General features: G+C 39.5%; 2 protein-coding genes across 3 annotated transcripts; both read right to left on the reverse strand.

Moving 5' to 3' along the window:
• Positions 1-12,605: 12,605 nt before the first annotated feature.
• On the reverse strand, positions 12,606-15,267 carry LOC133735828 (senescence-associated carboxylesterase 101-like). 2 transcript variants are annotated; one of them, XM_062163253.1, is made up of 4 exons: positions 14,940-15,267; positions 14,514-14,853; positions 13,873-14,418; positions 12,606-13,639 (listed from the first exon to the last, which is right to left on the reverse strand). In XM_062163253.1, exons 1-4 carry the CDS (start codon positions 14,951-14,953, stop codon positions 12,842-12,844), a joined length of 1,698 nt encoding a protein of 565 aa, XP_062019237.1. In that variant the 5' UTR covers positions 14,954-15,267; the 3' UTR covers positions 12,606-12,841. The 2 variants fall into 2 exon arrangements, with proteins under 2 accessions (XP_062019237.1, XP_062019236.1); XM_062163252.1 differs by having other exon boundaries at positions 12,606-13,645.
• A 151-nt stretch (positions 15,268-15,418) lies between these two features.
• On the reverse strand, positions 15,419-18,152 carry LOC133735829 (galacturonosyltransferase 8). The gene is made up of 3 exons (XM_062163254.1): positions 17,897-18,152; positions 16,493-17,740; positions 15,419-16,121 (listed from the first exon to the last, which is right to left on the reverse strand). Exons 1-3 carry the CDS (start codon positions 18,065-18,067, stop codon positions 15,846-15,848), a joined length of 1,695 nt encoding a protein of 564 aa, XP_062019238.1. The 5' UTR covers positions 18,068-18,152; the 3' UTR covers positions 15,419-15,845.
• Between the last annotated feature and the right edge of the window lie 2,024 nt (positions 18,153-20,176).

The following is a 20,176-nucleotide window of genomic DNA, read 5'->3' on the forward strand; positions in this document are numbered from 1 at the left end:
AAGTCCCCAATTTCCACAAGGTACGATTCTCATTCTGCAACGAGATTAACATCCATAGTTAGTGCTACTCAATACAGGACCAGAGAAAGATTAAAAGCAATAAAAACAAAATCAACCCTAAGATATCCTGAAACAGAATAACCAAGAAAAATGACATATAGCATCAACAAGGCATAACTTCCCCCTGTGTTTCCGTTACAGCTTATGATACATTCTTTATCATTCCCTTAGTAAACTAAAGAGATGTTGAAGAACAATCGAAAACTAAACAGAGAGAAGGAGAGAGTGTAGATGGAGAGATTGAAGAGTGAATTGGTGAGTTTATTCTTCTCACATTGGAGGGTTTACATAGGGATAAAAAGCATAGAAAATACACTATTATAACCCCCACATTCCATTACACTTATCTCTTTACTATTGTACCTAATACATGATATAGACATTAATAGTATAAAATCAATTACACTATAACACTCCCCCTTGGATATATCATGTTTAATAGTATTGTCTTGGTGATGCGCTTCTAAGTTGCCTCGTTAAAAACCTTGCCAAGTAATAAAACCCTGTGGGAAAAAACAATCATGGTCGAAGGAGAAAAAGAGCACAACGCGCATGAGTGTGGAGTAGCAATACCGTATCTTCGGAGATAAGTGGAGTCTTCTTATCAGCATCATAAGTAGGTAGTATGTCTACGAGAGGGATGCAGTATAAGTGGGGCGACCATACTAAAGATGTGCCTCATTAAAACCTTACCAGGTAAAAACCCAGTGGGAAAAATAACCCTGGACGAAGGACAAAAGAGTACACGATGGTCTGGATACTCCCCCCTTGTGTCGCTCAAACTTGGCGGTGACGCTTCATCCGTTGCCTCGTTAAAACCTTACTCGAGTGTAAAACCCTGTGGGACAAAAACAAGCTCGAGGAGGAAAAAGAGTACAACACGTCCTTCACTCTTCGAGATCGAACATGTAGACATCATAACTCCCCCTGAAGTCGATATCTCCCCCTGATTGCTTCAATCATGGGAGTTCGGATAACCTTTCCAATCCGATGTTTTTCACATGTTTCTCGAAGGTGGATTTAGGTAACGACTTTTAGTGAATAAGTCCACTACATTATCCTCTGATTGGATTTGATTCATTTCAATATTGAGGAGAGTCTGTTGTTGCTGATTATGCTTGATGTTGTCGCTTTTGATGTAGCCTTGCTTCATTTGTTCAAAAATAAGCAGCATTATCCTAAATGCTTGTAGGCTCATCTGTGGTAGACTTCAAACCACAACTATTCGAACATGCGTAACTACGGATCCAATCCATATACATTCACGAACCACTTTGCGAAGAGCAATAATCTCTGCCTCGTTCGAAGATATAGCGACTAAGGTCTATTCTGTAGACCTCTAAGATATTGCGGTCTCATCCATGGTGAACACTTAACCAGTTTTTGGGAAGACCTTTGTATGGGTTATGAGATACCCAACATCAGCAAAACCTTCCAAAACACTTATGTTGTTTTTGGGGTGGGGATAGAAAACGCAGGCCAGCGTTTGGCGGCATTTCTGGCTGTAGGGATAGAATAAGTCTATATCGATCATACATCTCAAGTATCGAAGGATATCTTTTACACCAATTCAATGGTGTCGCGTTGGCGCAGAGCTATACCTTTAGCTAACAAGTTTATGGTAAAATGAGATGTCCAGCCTTGTGTATTTGAGCTAAGTATAATAATGCGCTTATTATACTTAAGTAAGGCACACTACTGCCTCTAGCACATCTTCGTTATCATCCTTTGTACGAAGAGGATCATTTTTCAGGATCAAGACTATGGACAATTATGGAGGTGCTTGAAGGCATGACCTTGTCAAAATGCCTAAGCTTTTATTAACACGATGCTCAAGTTTCAAACCGAGGCATAATCGTGTTCTCCCAAAAATCCTTCATCTCAAACTCGGATTTCAAGTGTTCAGCAGTTTCCCTTAGCTCTTTAAGGGCTTCTAATGAAGATCATGTCCAACATGAACCGCGATAGAATCCGAAACTTGTTTATGAAAACGCGATGACATATACTTTTCCAATCAAGTAGTCACTTTAGTGAGCGTTTCAAACTTTATTGCAAACGCGCTCCGTGGTCTAAAGCCACTTGACTTGGGTAAATAAAGTTCATTATGAACTTTCATATATATTCCTTATCTAGATCCCCATAGAGATACTTAGTGACCACATTTATAAGCTGCATGTTCAGTTATTCGGGATCTACCAAACTGACAGGGTAGTGAAGTGCAATGACATCCATTACGAGAGAATATGTCTCATCGTAGTCAATTCCAGGGCGTTTTTGTGAGAAGCCTTGCGCCATAAGGCGAGATTATCATCTCTTTGTCTCAACACGCTTTCTAACGAAGACCTATTAATCAATAGGTTTTATGTAAGGAGGTGTTGACATCACTGGCTCAAAGACCTTCCTCTTCGTTTAGAGAATTCATCTTAACCTGGATCGCATTTTTCCATTTAGGCCAAATTTCTCTATGTTGGTATTCATGCTTCAACAGAGTGTTCTCTATGTTGGTGTTCATGCTTTAACAGAGTGTGGTTCGATATCATCGTACTCAACAAACTCATGCGTAATAAAATGCGCAATTACATCATCACTTATGATGGAGTTTCTATCCCACGTCTCATGTATACTAGTGTAATTTTCATAGAGCTCTATATTCTCAGGAATAGGTTCTGACGTTTGAGGCGTCCCCCAACGATAACCATAATCCGGAAGATACTCATGAGACGGATGTTGAGTGTGATCCAAGGATTGGTTTGTGCCAAAGTATCATTCGAATCCACTGGCCTCCCATGCATCTTAGCTGGAGCCATGGCCTGTAACGCCAGAGTGCCACTCTCTATGGCGTTGGCGCCTTGCCTACCTCTGTGTAGGGTGGCGCTACATCCTCTTGTAGGGACGTCCTTCCTTGTAGGCATATTTGCAGCAAATGTGTGTGATCTTGTCACTTTAATAGGGATCGAGATGAGACATAGTGGGGACAGACCACGACAATTCCTGTCGTTCCTGCTGAACATTCATGTTCTTATCTCCCCCTAACGACGGGGAGACTGTCTCATCAAAGTGATATTTTAAGGAGATCGCCTTGCAAGGGCATTAAGTGGCGGACGATTGTTGGAGTCTCAAATCCAACTGAGTTGCTCACTCGTTTTGAAGGACCTATCATAGTGCACTGTGGCGGCGTAATTGGCACATAAATGGCTCACTCTAATGTGCGTAAGTACAAAATACTTGTACCCAGCCACTAGCTGTAACGCAGAGATACATTGAGTGGCGGTAGGTCGGAGATGATTTAGCATAGTTGTATGCGATATTGCATCACCCCAAGCGGTTTATAAGGAGATTTGGTGCGCATCACCAATGTCCAAACTATCATCGTAGTTATTTCCGCGAGACCATTTGGGTGTGTATATGGGAATGTGATGTCCAACATCTCCCATTGCAATAACCATCGAAACTCTTCGATGTAAACTCTCTAGCATAGTCAAACCCGATTGACTGAATAGGATGATCCGGGAGTGAGCTCGTTGTCATATGATATGTGCTAGGAGTATAGCATAAGTAGCTTTTACAGATGGACAATGGCACAACACGTGACTAGCGTGTTTGCGTGTCAACCAACAACATGAGATGTTTAAACGTCCGCAAGTTGGTTGAATGGGTCCATAATATCAATTTGGATTCTTTGCAAGAATGGTATTTAGTGTCCTTTGCATAGGATGGTCTCGATCCTATCTTTGCTAAAAAGCAAGCTTTGCAAAATAAATGATATCCGTGTGAAGTCTTTAATATATGGTTCATCATATCATGACCTGGATGTTCCAAACGGTCGTGCCAAAGCTTATATGTGTCAGAATCCCATAAGTCATCTCTTTATGACATGGTTTGATTTAATGACTTGAATAGTGGCTGCATGCAACCCACTAGAGCAACACATAAGTTCCTCTAATACTCGTTTATGTCCGTAGTCATTAGAGGTGATGCAAAGGAACTCTTGTCTATTCTCACCATGTGTTTTCACATGAAAACCATTGGCTCTTTATATCTTTCAAATAATAAAGTTCGGATTTTAACACATGTCCATGACATTGAATAATAATGCGACACTTTATTAATAGTCAATGATTACATCAAAGTTTTCCAAAGTCTATTCCAAAATCAAACTTTAGACAAATTGTAGTCACTCAATCCGTTTGGTAACTCCAATAAAATATGACCAGGTAAGTAGAGAGATGTTGGTGGAGCGAGGCTCGCTTAAATACCCCGATCTCAATTACTTTCCTAGACATCATATTTTATTGGGTGCGCCACTGAGAAAGAGTTAATACAATTGTCATCTATTGATTAAGGCACATTTGCCGTTCTTGGAAAATAGAAAGGACTATTCTAATCAAAGTCTGCGGCATTCTCGTGCTCTTTATTTGCAGCTTGGAAGTCCTTAGTGGTGAGAGTGATATCTTCACCATCTTTATCTTCAGCAAGATTGATTTCTTGCTCTCTCAATTGCCTATACTCCTTGTAGCTTGCAGCTAGTTGGGTACTTGCATGGCATTGCTTGAACCAGTGCTCAATTGATCCACATCGATGACACATGTCATTATGGTTAGCTCCCTTTATTTGAGGTGCAGGTTGTGCACGTTGTGGATATGACCGAGGAGGGTTGCTGCTACTACCATATCTCATGGTGCGACCTCCACGGCTGGTGTTGCCATATCCACCTCTCCCACGTGTGGCGTTGCCATCCCGTGTGCCCGCTCTATAGTTGCGGTTTCCTTCCTTATTGAGGCAGTGATATGGACTTGTTCGTCCTCCATATCCCTTGTTATTAGGGTACCGCTCCTTGCGCCCTCTTTTGGGTGCAATATAATTCGCCTCACGAACGCTCTTGGTTCCTATGGGCCTTGAATTATAATTCTTTACGAGGATGTTGTCGTGTTTTTCAGTTACCGACAAAAACATTTATGAGCTCATTAAACCTCGTAAGTCGTCCAGCATTGAAGTCAGTGCGATATTGCTTTGACAGTATAAGTGCTGCGACAGGGAAGGTGGAGAGAGTCTTCTCAATTAGCTCTTCTTCTGTGAGAGGTTTTCCACAGAACCTCAACATGGCTTTGAGGTGAAGAGCTTCTGAATTGTATTCAGAAACAGACTTGAAGTCGGAGAAGCGTATATCATTCCACTGAATCTTCAAGTCAGGGAGGAGGGTATCTTGGATATTGCCAAAGCGCTCTTCTAGCGCTACCCATAGCTCTCTTGCATTCTTGATCGACATATACTCCAACCTGAGTGCTTTGTCCATATGACGTCGCATCAAGATAATTGCTTGAGCATGCTTTATGGGTGTTCGATAGAACACAAGGCCCTGGTGAGGCGCCTGGATTATGGGCAATATCTCCCTCGAAGTGAGATAGTTCTCAACATCGGTTACCCAGCTATAGTAACCTGAGCCTGTTGAGTCAAGCATGAGAAAGTCGAGTCTAGGTTCATTCGACATTCTAAAAATAAGAAGAGAAGATATATTAGTTTCGGAGTTATGCTTCCACGAAAACTAAAATAATAAGATTTCCGAGCTATGCTACCAAGAAATCAACTTCCAAGAATATTTAGATTAGACCGAAACAATGATGTTTATATGGTCATAAATCGATGCTTACGGACGCTCTTAGTCCGAAGTCTTATGAACATTCTTAGTTCATTGATTACGAACGCTCTTAGTTCGTATAGCGTGAATCCCCACGATTCAATGCTTACAGACGCTCTTGGTCCGAAGTCTTATGAACACTCTTAGTTCATTGATTACGAACGCTCTTAGTTCGTATAGCGTGAATCCCCACGATTCCGCTTTCTGATTGTAAGTTCCTGGGAAAAACAAGAGAGGTTAAAGAAATAAAAACTCAAAAGCGGGAACTTTTAGTAAGAAATACCTCGAAATAGTGTTGTCGAAAAATCACCGAAAAGTGTCCGGAAAGTCGCCGGAAAAGTGTCCCGAAAGTCGGCGGAAAAGTTGCCGGAAAGTTGTCGGAAAAGTCGCCAAAAAAATGCTCGGCAGCTGCTGCGCAGCGTCTCGGCAGGTCCGCTCGGCAGATGTCGGCAGGTCCTGCGCAGCTTCTCGGCAGCTGCTGCGCAGTGTCTCGGCAGCTGCTCGGTAGCTGTCGGCAGGTCCTGCGCAGCTTCTCGAGCAGCTGCTGCGTAGCGTCTAGGCAGGTCCGCTCGGCAGATGTCGGCAGCTCTTGCGCAGCTGCTCGGCAGCGGTCCGATTTTTCTGGCCGCCGGTTCAGGTAGTTTCCGGCTGGTTCTGGTGGTTCTGAGACCGGTTATGGACTCCTTGGATCAAGGGATTTGATATGTGGTAGGGTTTGGGGGTTTGTTGTAGGTTTGGAAAAATGACTTTGATGGATTTGAACTTGCTCTACTCTTTGTCGATTTTTTATTCTAATTCTAGAGCAACATCGTGCTGATAACGTGTTGAAGAACAATCGAAAACTAAACAGAGAGAAGGAGAGAGTGTAGATGGAGAGATTGAAGAGTGAATTGGTGAGTTTATTCTTCTCACATTGGAGGGTTTATATAGGGATAAAAAGCATTGAAAATACACTATTATAACCCCCACATTCCATTACACTTATCTCTTTACTATTGTACCTAATACATGATATAGACATTAATAGTATAAAATCAATTACACTATAACAAGAGATACATTATTTTAAGGCAACAAAACCAACAAATGCACCATAATTTGCATAATCAAACAAATATGTTGCATATATACCAAAAAGATATCAAAACATTGATTTAAAATGTAAGGATTCTTGTCAAGAATGGCACTGAACAGAAAATAAGAAAATCATCACTTTCCAGATTCTGCCAGTAGTGATAATCCGCTGCCAGTAGTGATAATCTGCCAGTAGTTAGCAATTCAACTTTTTGTTTAGGTTCTGCTGTATTCTTCGTGTTGTAGGTCTCTATGATTATTTAAGTGAAACTAATGTCCGCGGATGGTGTTATCTTGTCAAGGAATTTATCAAGCCTCAAGTACTATAAGAAAAATTCTGAGAATGAACTGATGGAATGAGCATGGATTTGTTTTATTCATTTCCCAAGTCTATAGGGATTTTGCAGGCCCTGGCTTTGTTCCAATGTTTTAGTCCCACTTCTAATCTGTTCCCCCTATCTAAATAAGAAGCTCATTCCTACTTTTTTTCCTGAAGCTTAATCCTAATTGCATTTTCCTTTATTAAAATTGTTATGATCGTACTGGACTGCTGTACAAACGTGCTTATATGGACATATGACGATCTGTAAATCTGGAAACATGCATAGGCTGAAACCCAAAAACACGGCGCAGCACATCCAGGAGAGTATTGGATCTAAATCGGAAAGGTTACATAGTCCAACAAGTTCATGTTAAATTTGATTCCTGGTAGCTATCTAGTTGGTTTCTTCACCATGGGCACATGCAGCTGATTCTTATCCTAGACTAGGAACTGGAGTCACGTCCATCCGTGTTAGTTCTCGTTCAATCCTCATCACGTCTGCTTCGTGTGCTCTTTTTGCAATCCATTTCTTGTGGACTGCTTTTCTTGGCGGTATAGTTTCCTTGTCTGTCACATTGATACTAGATGAATCAACAACTGACTGTTGCGAGAGAAGTACAAAATAACAGTTTACTTCTGATAAGAAAATATATGCACACATCAAGTTCCTGCTCAAGAGCAGCAAGTTCTTCCAGCCAAAATGGTGGTGGCACTAGTACAACCTTGACTAAACCAAAATGGTTATCAAGTGGATCTCTGAAAGAATGGATGGATTTCAAAACTTTTTAATTAGTGCGGAATTAGTTTAACAATTAAACTACTAACTAAACATAAAATCCATTCCTTTAACCCATGATCTTGGCTTATTGTGATATGTATATAAACATAGCATGCATAGTAAGGAAGAACAAAGAGGTGTTGAAAATTCTGATCATGGTGAAAGAATAAGCCCTAAGCTACATAACAGAGGAAGAAGAAGAACAAAGGAAGAAGACGATGTACTTTTCTGATTTTTCTCTAGGTAGCTTTTTTACAATAGGTAACCAACATACAGTGAAAGATAAACCTCCCTATTTATACTGACTATTATTATCACTTTTATCTTTGACTAACTGTATTGACTCTGACTATACTCTTAACATCCCCCCTCAAACTAGTACTTGGGGACCAAGTACTAGGTTGCAGCAAAGATATAAACTGTGCAGTGTGAAATCCTTTGGCAAAAATGCAGCAAATTGATCAAGCACTTGTCTCAACCAGGTGGAATGAGCGGAAGTGATTGCCATAAATTCGTAGACTCACAAGCTTGCCTACAAGTTCTTGGTGTCCGCAAAATTTCAATTTTCTTGAGGAGAACTTGCTGCAAATGAGGCTTGACAACTAGTGATTGAGAAGAATTGTTATTTGGCTGAGTGGCAATGGAGGGTGGATGTAGTTGAGTGCAGATTGAAGCAGACAAATCTTTAGGTGCTACACATCTTGGTGGTTGAATACTACGCAAACATTCTGTTGCATTGTGGCCATTATATGGAGATTGAAGAACTTGACTATCCGGCATATAGTTGTTATTCAAGTCACAAAATTTCTGAGAATGAGATGGCTGATGTCTATAGCGGCAACTTTTTGCAACGTGGCTAGGCCTCTTATAGATTTGACATACCACAGTAGAGCTTGAGGGACCATTCTGAGGTTGAGAGTTCCTTTGAAAACATTTGTATGCACTATGACCTGGTTTCTCACAAATCTGGCACACAATTGGATTGTTATAAGATGACCTGTTGTTGTTTCTTGGCCTATTGTTGTCATTGATCATGTTGGAGTAGTTTGCACCCTTGTTTGGAAAGTTGGGATAATTCATGTTGTCTTCTGTATGGCCTCCTTCAGAGCATGAATTCTTTGGTGCTTGTGAGAATGAACCTTGCTGTAGTGGCATTTTACTGTATGCACCATTGTTATTGGAGAAACCTTGCTGTTGTGAGTAGTTGTATTGAGGAACATAACCATATCCACCATTTTGAACCATGTGACCACCATTTTGGGCCATAAATCCACCGTATTGAGGAACATAACCATATCCACCATTTTGAACCATGTGACCACCATTTTGGGCCATAAATCCACCGTTTTGAGCCATAGAGTTACCCTTCTGAGGTGCATAACCATAAGATGAAGCAGATAATGAAACATAATTTCCATTTCCAACACTATTGTTCAGCATATATCCAGAATTAGGTATTGACTGTGGAAAACTAATATTTGAAGTGAATGGAAGCATTTGTTGACAGTTTGGAGGAGCAGTAGGCACATTAAAAGCTGAGCTTGATATCATGCTATTCAGTGGGAACCCAAAATGTGTAGTAGAGATAGGTGATGGAGCATTATAAAGATGGATATTGGAGTCAGAAGATGAGGTGTTGAAATGATTATAAGCAGGCATACCAGATATCACATTAGTATAGGTAACATTAGGCAAGAAACCAACATTTGATGCAGCAGTGTGTAGGGGAGGTGCCAAAGAACAATTACCAGCATACTGTGATGGAAAGACTGCATGAGATGATATTCCTGTACTTGGTATTCCATATTGCACACTTTGAGATGAATTGGCAAGATTGTTTAGTGCAATCATAGCAGCAAGAGAAGACAATGGCAATGCTTTATGTTCGAATGCAATCTCAGATTCAGCAGAAAGCAACAATGATCTAAGTTCTTCCAAATCAATATTATTCTTTCCCCTAATGATTTGCCTTGTGTGACCATATTCACTAGGTAATCCAGCAAGAATGAGTACCATAACATCTTGATCAGACATTCCAACTCCCACGATAGCTAATTGATCTCTAATACTCTTAAACTTCAACAAGTACTTTTCTATGGAATCAGATCCCTTCTGAATACTTTGCATAGCAGACTTTAATTGCACAATATGGAACTCAGAGTCAGGAGCATACCTCTTCCTGAGAGTGAGCCAAACCTCCATTGCAGATTGACATCCAATGACTAGAGTAAGTGCATCAGCAGAAAGTGTAGTTGTGATCAACGAAATTACCAAGCTATCTTGTTCCAACCACTTTTCATAAGCTTCGGCATTGTCGACACTCTGAAACTGTGGAGGGCAAGTATAAGAACCATCAACATATTTCAGTAAACCATGGCCACGAAGGTAATGATGCATCTGGAAAACCCAGGTGGGGTAATTTGTTTCGTCAAGTCGAACAGAGATAGGATTACAAAATTGATTTGAGATTGCCATATCAGATCTTGATGAGAACAGCTACAAGATTGAATCTTGAAGAGGAAACCAACTTGAATCTTCGAACAAGCTTCTTGAAAAGTAAGGGAGCTAAGGAATTGAGAATGAACAGCTACAGATATACTAGAAACTTTGATATTTCTTCACCTGTAATTATACAAATCTTGATTTTTCTTCGTAATTGTGCAGAAATTTGGTAATCTGATCTGGTAATTGTACAAAACTGAATCAATCTGAGTTTTTGAAGAATGAAATTGACGAACTGATACAGATAGCAGTGGAAAACAATGGCGGTGAGCGATGGTCAGGCCTCCATGGGCTCTGATACCATGTTGAAAATTCTGATCATGGTGAAAGAATAAGCCCTAAGCTACATAACAGAGGAAGAAGAAGAACAAAGGAAGAAGACGATGTACTTTTCTGATTTTTCTCTAGGTAGCTTTTTTTACAATAGGTAACCAACATACAGTGAAAGATAAACCTCCCTATTTATACTGACTATTATTATCACTTTTATCTTTGACTAACTGTATTGACTCTGACTATACTCTTAACAAGAGGGAGTTTATGTTCTACTCACCATTGGAGCGTGATTTTAATCCGATCCAAGTGAACCACCAAAGTTCCTCTCCTTGATCTCTCCTTGTGTGTGTTTCCTCCACCTTGAAGCACCTTGAATTAAGAACTCATTCTTGTGCTTGTAATCTCCTCCTTGATGTAACAAGTAAAGCCACAAAAATATATGGCCTCTAAGGATCTTCACCAAGTGAATCAAGAGATGAAGAAAGATGAAAGAAAAGAAGAAATTATGCAAGTGTTCTTCTTTCCTTTAATTTCTGAAAAATGGACCAAGAGAGAACTCTCTTTCTCTCTCTCTAATCTGAAAATAATAGTGTGGAGACACTCACTTATTTCTTTGTCCATGCTTTCCCTTTTATATAATAGGAAATAACTCCAATTACTAAAAGAAAAATATTGACTTTCATAAAGCCAATATTTTGGCTGGTCCATACATGTTATTGGGCACTAAAAATGTGTCTTGGGCTTTCATTTAAATCTCATTTAGTGAAGCCCAAGTCCACACCAAAAAACCCGACAATCGTTTAGGCCCAATAGGTTCGGTTTTACCCGAAAATCCTAATTATGTTCAAATAATAAATCTAATTAATTATTTGCTCATAACCAACTCTTGTTTAATCTTCTTCATATACAATCTCAAGGATCCACTTATATGGTGTGCGATCTCTTAGGTTCTAATTAACAAGACAGTGAAGTTTATAGAAACCATTCTATTTTGTTTACGAATCAAAAACGGAATTTTTGATTCTCCCTTGTTATTAGGATAATAAATGTTTATTAATCCTCGGGGACTTCACAAGTCATGAGTGACGTCTTGCAACATATCATGACTACCCTAGTTAATGTAGAATGACAAAGAACCTATTCAATTGGAATTACAATACAATACGGTCATTCTCTAACACGATGTTCTAAATCACATCATCGGGGTATGGAATTGATATGTCAATCCCCTAATGTGATTTTCATTCTTATGTGATTCTTAGAATGTGATTAAAAAACTCCTTTTTTTTTTTAAATCTCATTCAATGCTTTGGCCAAAGACTCATTGAATCACATCTTTGAACATACACCTTATTTACTTAAGGATAGAGATTCCTTGTTGTACACTCACATGTCTCCATGACTGAATTGATTATACCAATGAATGCATCTATTATATCCATTAAGGGACACAATATTATTGCATCATCAAGAGATAATCCATTCACTCATAAGACAACTATGGTGTCTCAGGTCAAAGGACTAATTTGTATTATTGCAATTTAGAGTTCAAGTTTGACATGTAAGTAAGACTCCATACAAGAACTCTAATGATCGCGTTCAGTGTACTCTTTAAGTTAAGAGCACCCACATACTTGTATTAGTGTCTCTACACAAATGACAAGAGACATATCATCCTCCATATTGAGCATACATAGTATGTGCTAGTCTTTCCGGATTATCAATGTCCAAGTGATAATCCTATGACTAGGAACCTTTTAGGATAAGAGTGTGATCTGTAAAGGTCTCACACATCTAACTCTTTAGATTACTTTCTCTTTAACTCATATTCCTTGGACCTTGTTCAATCAAATATTAAATATAAGCAATGAACAATAAACTTGCCCTTTTGATTAATAATAATTACAATAATAATTATATCAAAATGATTGTTTTAGGACACAATTCCTTCAATCTCATCATCTGCAACACTAACTCAAGACAAGTACTATATCCTTGGTTTCTCCTCCAGCCTATGGTGTATATATTGTGTTTTGACAGAAGCAATCTACAAACAAAACAAAAGGTCCTAATACCATCAATATGGCAATAGGGACATCCCACCAAGAAGACAGAGAAGAAATACAAGATAGATAACACCAAACCAGGTACAATTCATTGGATATATGGTAATAACCCAGTGAAGCTCCCTTCTTCATTTATACTTGAGGTAAGTGCGACTGTTCATATAGTCAGCGAGCTGTGAGGAGTAAGCACTTCCAACAATTCCCTTGTACTCCTTCCACCATCTCATAAAAGTGCCCTTCTCCAAGAAAATACGAGGAGCCACTGTATAGTTGTCGATAGCATTGCACACGTAATCCTCGAACTTTTTCAACTCCTCCTTGTATGTTACTTTCTCTGCATCGGTAACCGATTCTCCATTGTTCAAAAGGTTGCACAAGATAATGGCATCCTCAACGTGTGCCCAGAAACAAGAATCTTCATTTAAAGAAGCAGGCATCTGTCTTTTGGCTAACCCTTCTATCTCCTTTTCCAGCCATTGCTCCAATAGAATGAAATGTTTAGGCCTTTTCCCACCATTTTTGTAATTTCTCGCGCCACTTTTCTTGTAGAACTCTGCAATGTGAAGTGGCTCAATCATCCTTCTGTAGTTTGTACCCGCCCAAAGCCAACGTACTTCAAGGGGAGATCCTTCCATCTGAGGCTTATTCTCTACTTCTGTAACTGTGTCCTCCCAGAAATACAAAAGCCTTTTCTTGTACTCATTAACATTAATATCACTCGGATTGCACTGCTTTTTGTACATGTCATAGTATCCAGCGTTCAAAAAGTTTGACTCCTTCTCGTACCACTCGAATAATGCCAAACACGTTTTCATCTTATTCAGTTTCTTGTCTGAACCAGAATTCTTCTTCTTCTTCTTCTGAATTAATAACTCTGTTTCATGTTTTTTCATCCTTCGAATCAGATTCTTCATCTCTGTATCGGGCTGTTGCTGTTACAATGATTAAGGTTAGAAATAACTCAGTAAGCTGTGAAACAAGTACAGGACGATCATAATCATATTATCCTTAATATTTTTTATTTTTAAATTTGATATAGTTCTTTAACGGTCCAAAATAAATACTAAACAAAGAGTAAATGGTAATTTGTTGCAAAATGTATATATATTCAAGCATGAAGTTGCTATCTGATCATCAAAATGCAGTGAAACTCTGCTACCTGTGTGAGAACTCCAATTGCTAGTAGTTGTGTGACAAAGCTTGCTTGAAGTGGGTCTCTTTCCCTTTCGATAGACGGGGAACTGCTCTTACATAACGCCTTGTGCTTGAGATCTTCCAAAACTTGACCGTAACTAAACTCTATATTAGGATCTTGGTTTTGTGCACTTAGAGAATTGGGTGTCACCAACTGTTCCAAGATGAGGTCCGGGTCCTCAGAGCAAGCACAACCGGATGAAGAGCATAATAGGAATAACCCGAAAGGCTTATAAGCCCCACTCGTATTTCGGGTTAGAAAAAGTTTAGGTGTAGGATCTTGGTTAGAGGCTACATGCAAGAAGCAAGATTTCCATGTTGCAAACTGCGACACACATTGTCCGAGATGTTCATCGCCAACTAGGGGTGAGCCAAAAGTAATGCAAAGGGGGCGTTTGGTTTTCAATAAATCTAGCCCTTTCAACAACCATAAGGTGAAGAGCGTAGCCACACTGCCTCCCACAGATTGTCCGGTGATGATTATTAGTGAAGTCTCACTAAGCTCTATCAGCTGCAACATTAAACAAGGTTACTTACAAGCTATGCTAGTCGCAATGATCAGGAAGAAATAAGAGATCAAGCAAGTTATTAGCTCTCAGTATCAACCTCAGTTTTCTTCCGATTCAGCTCATCGTAGTTGGAGCGAAAAAGCTTGATTGCTGCTTGATTGATTGAGAAACTTTGGTTGCTTTTGGTGAATAAAAGTTCCAAGTCAGTAAAATTGTCGGCCTTGAGAGTTGACGATGAAACCAAGCCGCCTTCTTCATGAAGAGAGCCAAGTGGAGTGCCAAAAGCCATGATGGTTAGATTTGATTCTTGGGTTATATTACACAAAGTCAGTTCTGCATTTGGATTAATCTGTTTTTGTTTCTCAATCGCACTCCATGCCTGGTGTACCGGATCAGAGGTCACCACCAAGTTTGCCGATTCTAAACCGCTGCTAAATCTATCATCATCAAGAACATGAGTCAAACCATAGTAGAAAAACGGAAACTCACAAATCCTAGCAAAGAACAGGTGGGGTTTACTTACTGGTTGTGAGTCATCTTGAATGTGCTCTCCTATTTGCTTAGAAACACAGCAGAATAATAGGGCTGGAACAGACGGTAGTTTCAAAGGTCTCGAGTCTCGACACGTGAGGATCATCTTCTACTTAATTTCCTTCCAATCAGGAATTCACAAGGAACTTTACCCAGATCAACAAAGAACAGCAAGTCTTCGTCTTTGTATATGGCTAGTCAACGTCAAGAATATATTCCAAATAATTCAAATGGTTCCCTTTCCTGCTTCTGGGTCTTTTCCAAATAATATTATAACCATTTTGGGTTTTTATTTGATGCAGAAGAAAGAATATGATCAAAACAATGCACCGCACGCGTTTTCTAGTCATCCGCATCCGCCTAAATTCACACTAGGAAATGGGATTTAGGAGTTTGGTTACATTGCATCAAATCAAGTAATTAGACGAGCTCAATGGAAGAAATGTATTGAGCTCGCAATTCCGTGACAAAGATCAAAAATTCAAAATGCATTAGCTAGTACAGAATTGTCTTTGACAAGTAATAGTAGTAAAAGTGCATAATATTATCCACTACATCATTGCTTTAGTGGATATGTTTGGGAATAAGCGACATAGTATGCAGATTTACATTTCAGGGTCCAAGAAACAGTTCAAGGCAGTTTACTGATAAATATCAGCAATTTGAATAATTTAGCATCCCAGGTAAGCTTAAGCTGTATTCACTAATAAAAATAAACCTAGATTGACATGGAAAACAAGTATGCTACACTTAGATTGATGCCGATCTTCTCTATACCTAATACGAACAATTGGACATGCAGGGAGCAGCAACAGAACCCGAAAGTGGTTAACAGCTTACTAGCTTCAGGACTAGCATTTGCAAATCCATTAACTAGAGCTTCAGCAACTCAAGTCATTTACATCCCAAAGTTGCAGCCCTGAACAAACTCTAGATCATAATCAACGTGCTTTTCCCAGATTGGCTTGAACTGGTTCATGGCAATATCAAGCCAAGGCTTCATATTCCCATTGAAGTGCACCACTGCAGCATTGCGAATCTCGTCCATGCTGATGCTTGGATTATAGCCAAGTCCCAGAACATGCCATGACTTGTCCAGTGGCTTTGTTGTTGAGTAAAATGTGATCAAACCTGGGGGTAAAGTCCCCAATTTCCACAAGGTACGATTCTCATTCTGCAACGAGATTAACATCCATAGTTAGTGCTACTCAATACAGGACCAGTGAAAGATTAAAAGCAATAAAAACAAAATCAACCCTAAGATATCCTGAAACAGAATAACCAAGAAAAATGACATATAGCATCAACAAGGCATAACTTTCCCCTCTGTTTCCGTTACAGCTTATGATACATTCTTTATCATTCCCTAAGTAAACTAAACAGATGCATTATTGTAAGGCAACAAAACCGACAAATGCACCATAATTTGCATAATCAAACAAATATGTTGCATATATACCAAACAGATATCAAAACATTGATTTAAAATGTAAGGATTCTTGGCAAGAATTGCACTGAACAGAAAATAAGAAAATCATCACTTACCAGATTCTGCCAGTAGTGATAATCCGCTGTGCAGTTCACCCTTCGCCAAGCATCCAGATCAAAGAAGTTCATTCCATAAGCCCAAGCGCAGGCATTCGGATTAAACTTCTCCTTGATCAATGGGTGTGAGAAATTCATGTACTGTGCATAACGATGGAAGGACCCAAAACATGTCTCAACCGCCCCATTCACCTTCCCATCCATATCAATTTTCCACAACCCAGTTAAGTCCTTCTGAACCACAATATCATCATCCAAAAACAGAATTCTGTTCAACTTCGGGTACATTTCAGGCAAATAAAACCTCAAGTGGTTCAATATAGACAAATACTTAGGGTTCCTAAACTTCATGTTTGTTGTGTCTTTGGTTGCATTCTCAAGCTTATTCTCAAAGTAAAACTGTTGCAACTTTGCATTCTCTAATTGCTTAAGCACCGGCACATACGAAGAATTCAAGAACTTGTAATCCTCCACAGCCTTCACCTCAACTCTTGCCCCATTGTAGTCCTTCAACTTGAACATAACCTGCATTGCTCCAAGATTCATCTTATCAGTCACCACATGAAACACATGCTTCCACGGCTCGTTGGCATTCTTCACTGCTGAATTCACCACCACAGATGCGGCAATCACATTATCCGAAAATATAGCATAATGGTACAGGCTCGGGTCCTCCAATTCCGGCGGCGTCGGCTTCCCTTCATCGGTATACTTCTCGGGATGCGCAATCCGCTCCTCCATCAACCGCATTGCAACGCAATGCAAGCTCTTCGGGATCGACTTGGCGGCAATCAAGCTGGAGAAAGCTCCCTGCTTCTTGGCCTTGGTCAGCTGCTCATTCACTTGGAAAATGGTGTCCTTGAGCTTCTGAATCTTGAGCTGGTTATCGAAAGACTCTTTTGCCTCGGCAATCACTTGCCTGGTCACTTTGATACGCTCCTTCACTTCCTTCTCGAACTGCCGCAACACCGATTCGTCGATGGAGATCCCGTCGGACTCAAACAGAGCCCGATAGGACGGCTTGTTCATGAGATCGGAGTAGTTCCGGGAGAGATCGGCGAAGATCCTGACCAGCTTAGCGTTCTCGAGCTTCAGCTTCCGAGCATAGCTAGCGTAAGCGAGGGCTAGGGTTCGGTGATCCTCGGCTTGCTTCCGGATCTGATCCAGCCGGGGCTTTAGCGGGTCGGACTTCAGAGCCAGCACCGACCTTCTCGTGGACCCCAATCCAAAAGAACCCGAATTGAAACCCTAAATCCCCAAATCAACCACAAAAGAATCAAACTTTGAAAACCGGCGACGATTTAGATCAAGAAATGCAAATCGGAAAAATCGAAATTCTACTATAAAAAAAAAACCGAATAATCTCAAACTTGAAATCCCCCATTAGTGGAGTAAAAGACTTACCAAGGTGTCGAGATCAGAGGAGTCTCCAGTTGGGGAAGTGAAGATGAAAGTGAGGGAGAAGAAGAAGACGACGGCTGAGGCGGTAATGGCCAGGGCCAGTAATCTGAAAGAGGAGCTTCGATTGGCTGCTCCGCCTCTACTGGTGGCGCCGGAGAGTCGCGGGTTCGCCATTTTGGGTTGGGTTTGGCTTGGCTGACACAGAGACTCTCACACTGACTCAGACTCAGACATCAAATTTTTTTGGGGGGGGGTTACTATTATCTAAATATCTATCTAGATATCAATTATGAACTGTAAAAACGCGGATCAGAGAGAGCGACATAGCGGTGCTTATTATAATCCTAATCGTGGGACCCGAGTAGATAGTGTTTTGCTTGACTTCTTCACTTCGTTCGTTAGTGGTAAGTGAGAGGTACTTTTTTACCATATTAATCCATGATTAAATGTCATACTTGATGTGTTGAAAAAAAAAACAATTTCAAGTTGGAAATTTATTTTTTAATCATGCTTGGAACCTAAACTTTGGACTTTAAGGTTGGAAGATGAAGAGACTCTTTAACTAATTGATGGTGAATCTCACTGTTTAGATGATAAATTTGTTGACTAGACTTAGCAAGTATGCATTTGTCACAACTCAGAAGGTCGATTTCTTTGTTGACTAAACTCTTTAATATGGTTAATTTATTGAGAAATATGAATTTTGATTTTCTCAAATGAAACTTGATTTTTCTTTTTCTTTCTATGATATCGATGATGTCACTATTTTGGCGCCTAAGAGTTTTGCCGTATCGGATTTCAATTCAACCATTAGGTTTAATTAAAGATGTATTATTAAAATTGAATCTGTTTATTCTGAGTTTTTTAGTCATGCTGGTGAATTGGTTCATTAAGTTCCTGGTTACGAAATTGTTAAAGATGAGTTTTGAATGTGTTTAAGTTTGAATTATACGGTGATTATCACTTTTTTTTTCTTTTTTTTTTTTTAAAAAAAAAACCCCACCCCATTCCTACCCTTGATGGGGCTCGAACTCCTGACCTCTTATATATGAGACCAAAGCCTTACCATCCCACCAAACACACACATTTTACGGTGGTTATCACTTGAATCTTATCATCATAATCAAATTGTCTAAAAGGAATGAAGAATGCTAGAAACTAGGAATTGGCCTTATTTTTGTATTTTTGTAATTTTTTTTTTTTGGAGAAGAGAAAGAAATTATAAAACAAAGCCTTTAGAGCAACCAAAACTAAACTGATCTAAATTAAAAGCATTGAGCACAAAAAAGGAGATTCTGTTGGTCTAAAGTTGCGGAGAAATGAGGTAACAACATCTGCAACAAAGTTGGCTTCTCAGTACACCGTACACATGACAGAAGAAAATGTCTTCAAACTTGGAGGACAATTCCTTTGACAATGAGAGATCTAAGACGCCAAGGAATATCACAATAGCCATTAATACAATTGATGAATTGATAGCTTGGAATCTCCTTCTACTTGGACGCGATTGAAGTTCTTGCCAAGAGCTTGAGAAAGGCCATCCTTAAGGGCTCTGCACTCGGCAATAGGGATGTTTGAGAAGCTAAAATTGCTAGCACCAAGAAGAATGGGAGTGCCAGAGTAGTCTCTTATGATGAACCCCACAACAACATCTCTGTCATTATAACAGAACCATTGAATTTATCTTGACATAACCTTCAGGGGAGAGAGCCATCTGATAAGATTATGGGAATTTTGAATATTAGGGGTCTCCTTAGGGTTGTGACGCTTGTAGTCACCACCGATAGTAGCAGCAGCATAGGCAATAATATTAGGAGAGGGAGGAGAAAATCTAGAAATGAGATTATTCCTGGCCTCCCAAACCTTCCAGCAGATTAGGAGACAATCTTAAATTATATCAGGAGAACTTTTGGAGAAAATAAACTGGTTGCAGTCAAAGAACAAGGTTAATTCAGAAGGCTTAGGAAGGTTAGAGATTAAGCTCCAAACTTCCTTGGTAAAGGAACACAAATGGAAGAGTATATTGATATCTTCCAGACCTAAGTTTAATAAAAGTTAACTAAATTAGTGTGAGATCCCCACTACTAGCAAAATAGTAATACACACTTATTAGAATCGCAGTTACAGATATCTATGAAATTAAAACTAGCAAATAAATTATATTTTTATTATTACTCACAAATATCCGTGTATAAAAGCTTTATCACAGATGTCTGTTAGTACAAAATTATTTAATAAATGATTATTTTATTATTATCCATAGTTAAGATGTGTGTAAAACCA

The sequence above is a fragment of the Rosa rugosa genome, chromosome 3, assembly GCF_958449725.1.
Source record: "Rosa rugosa chromosome 3, drRosRugo1.1, whole genome shotgun sequence".
NCBI classification, from domain to species: domain Eukaryota; kingdom Viridiplantae; phylum Streptophyta; class Magnoliopsida; order Rosales; family Rosaceae; genus Rosa; species Rosa rugosa.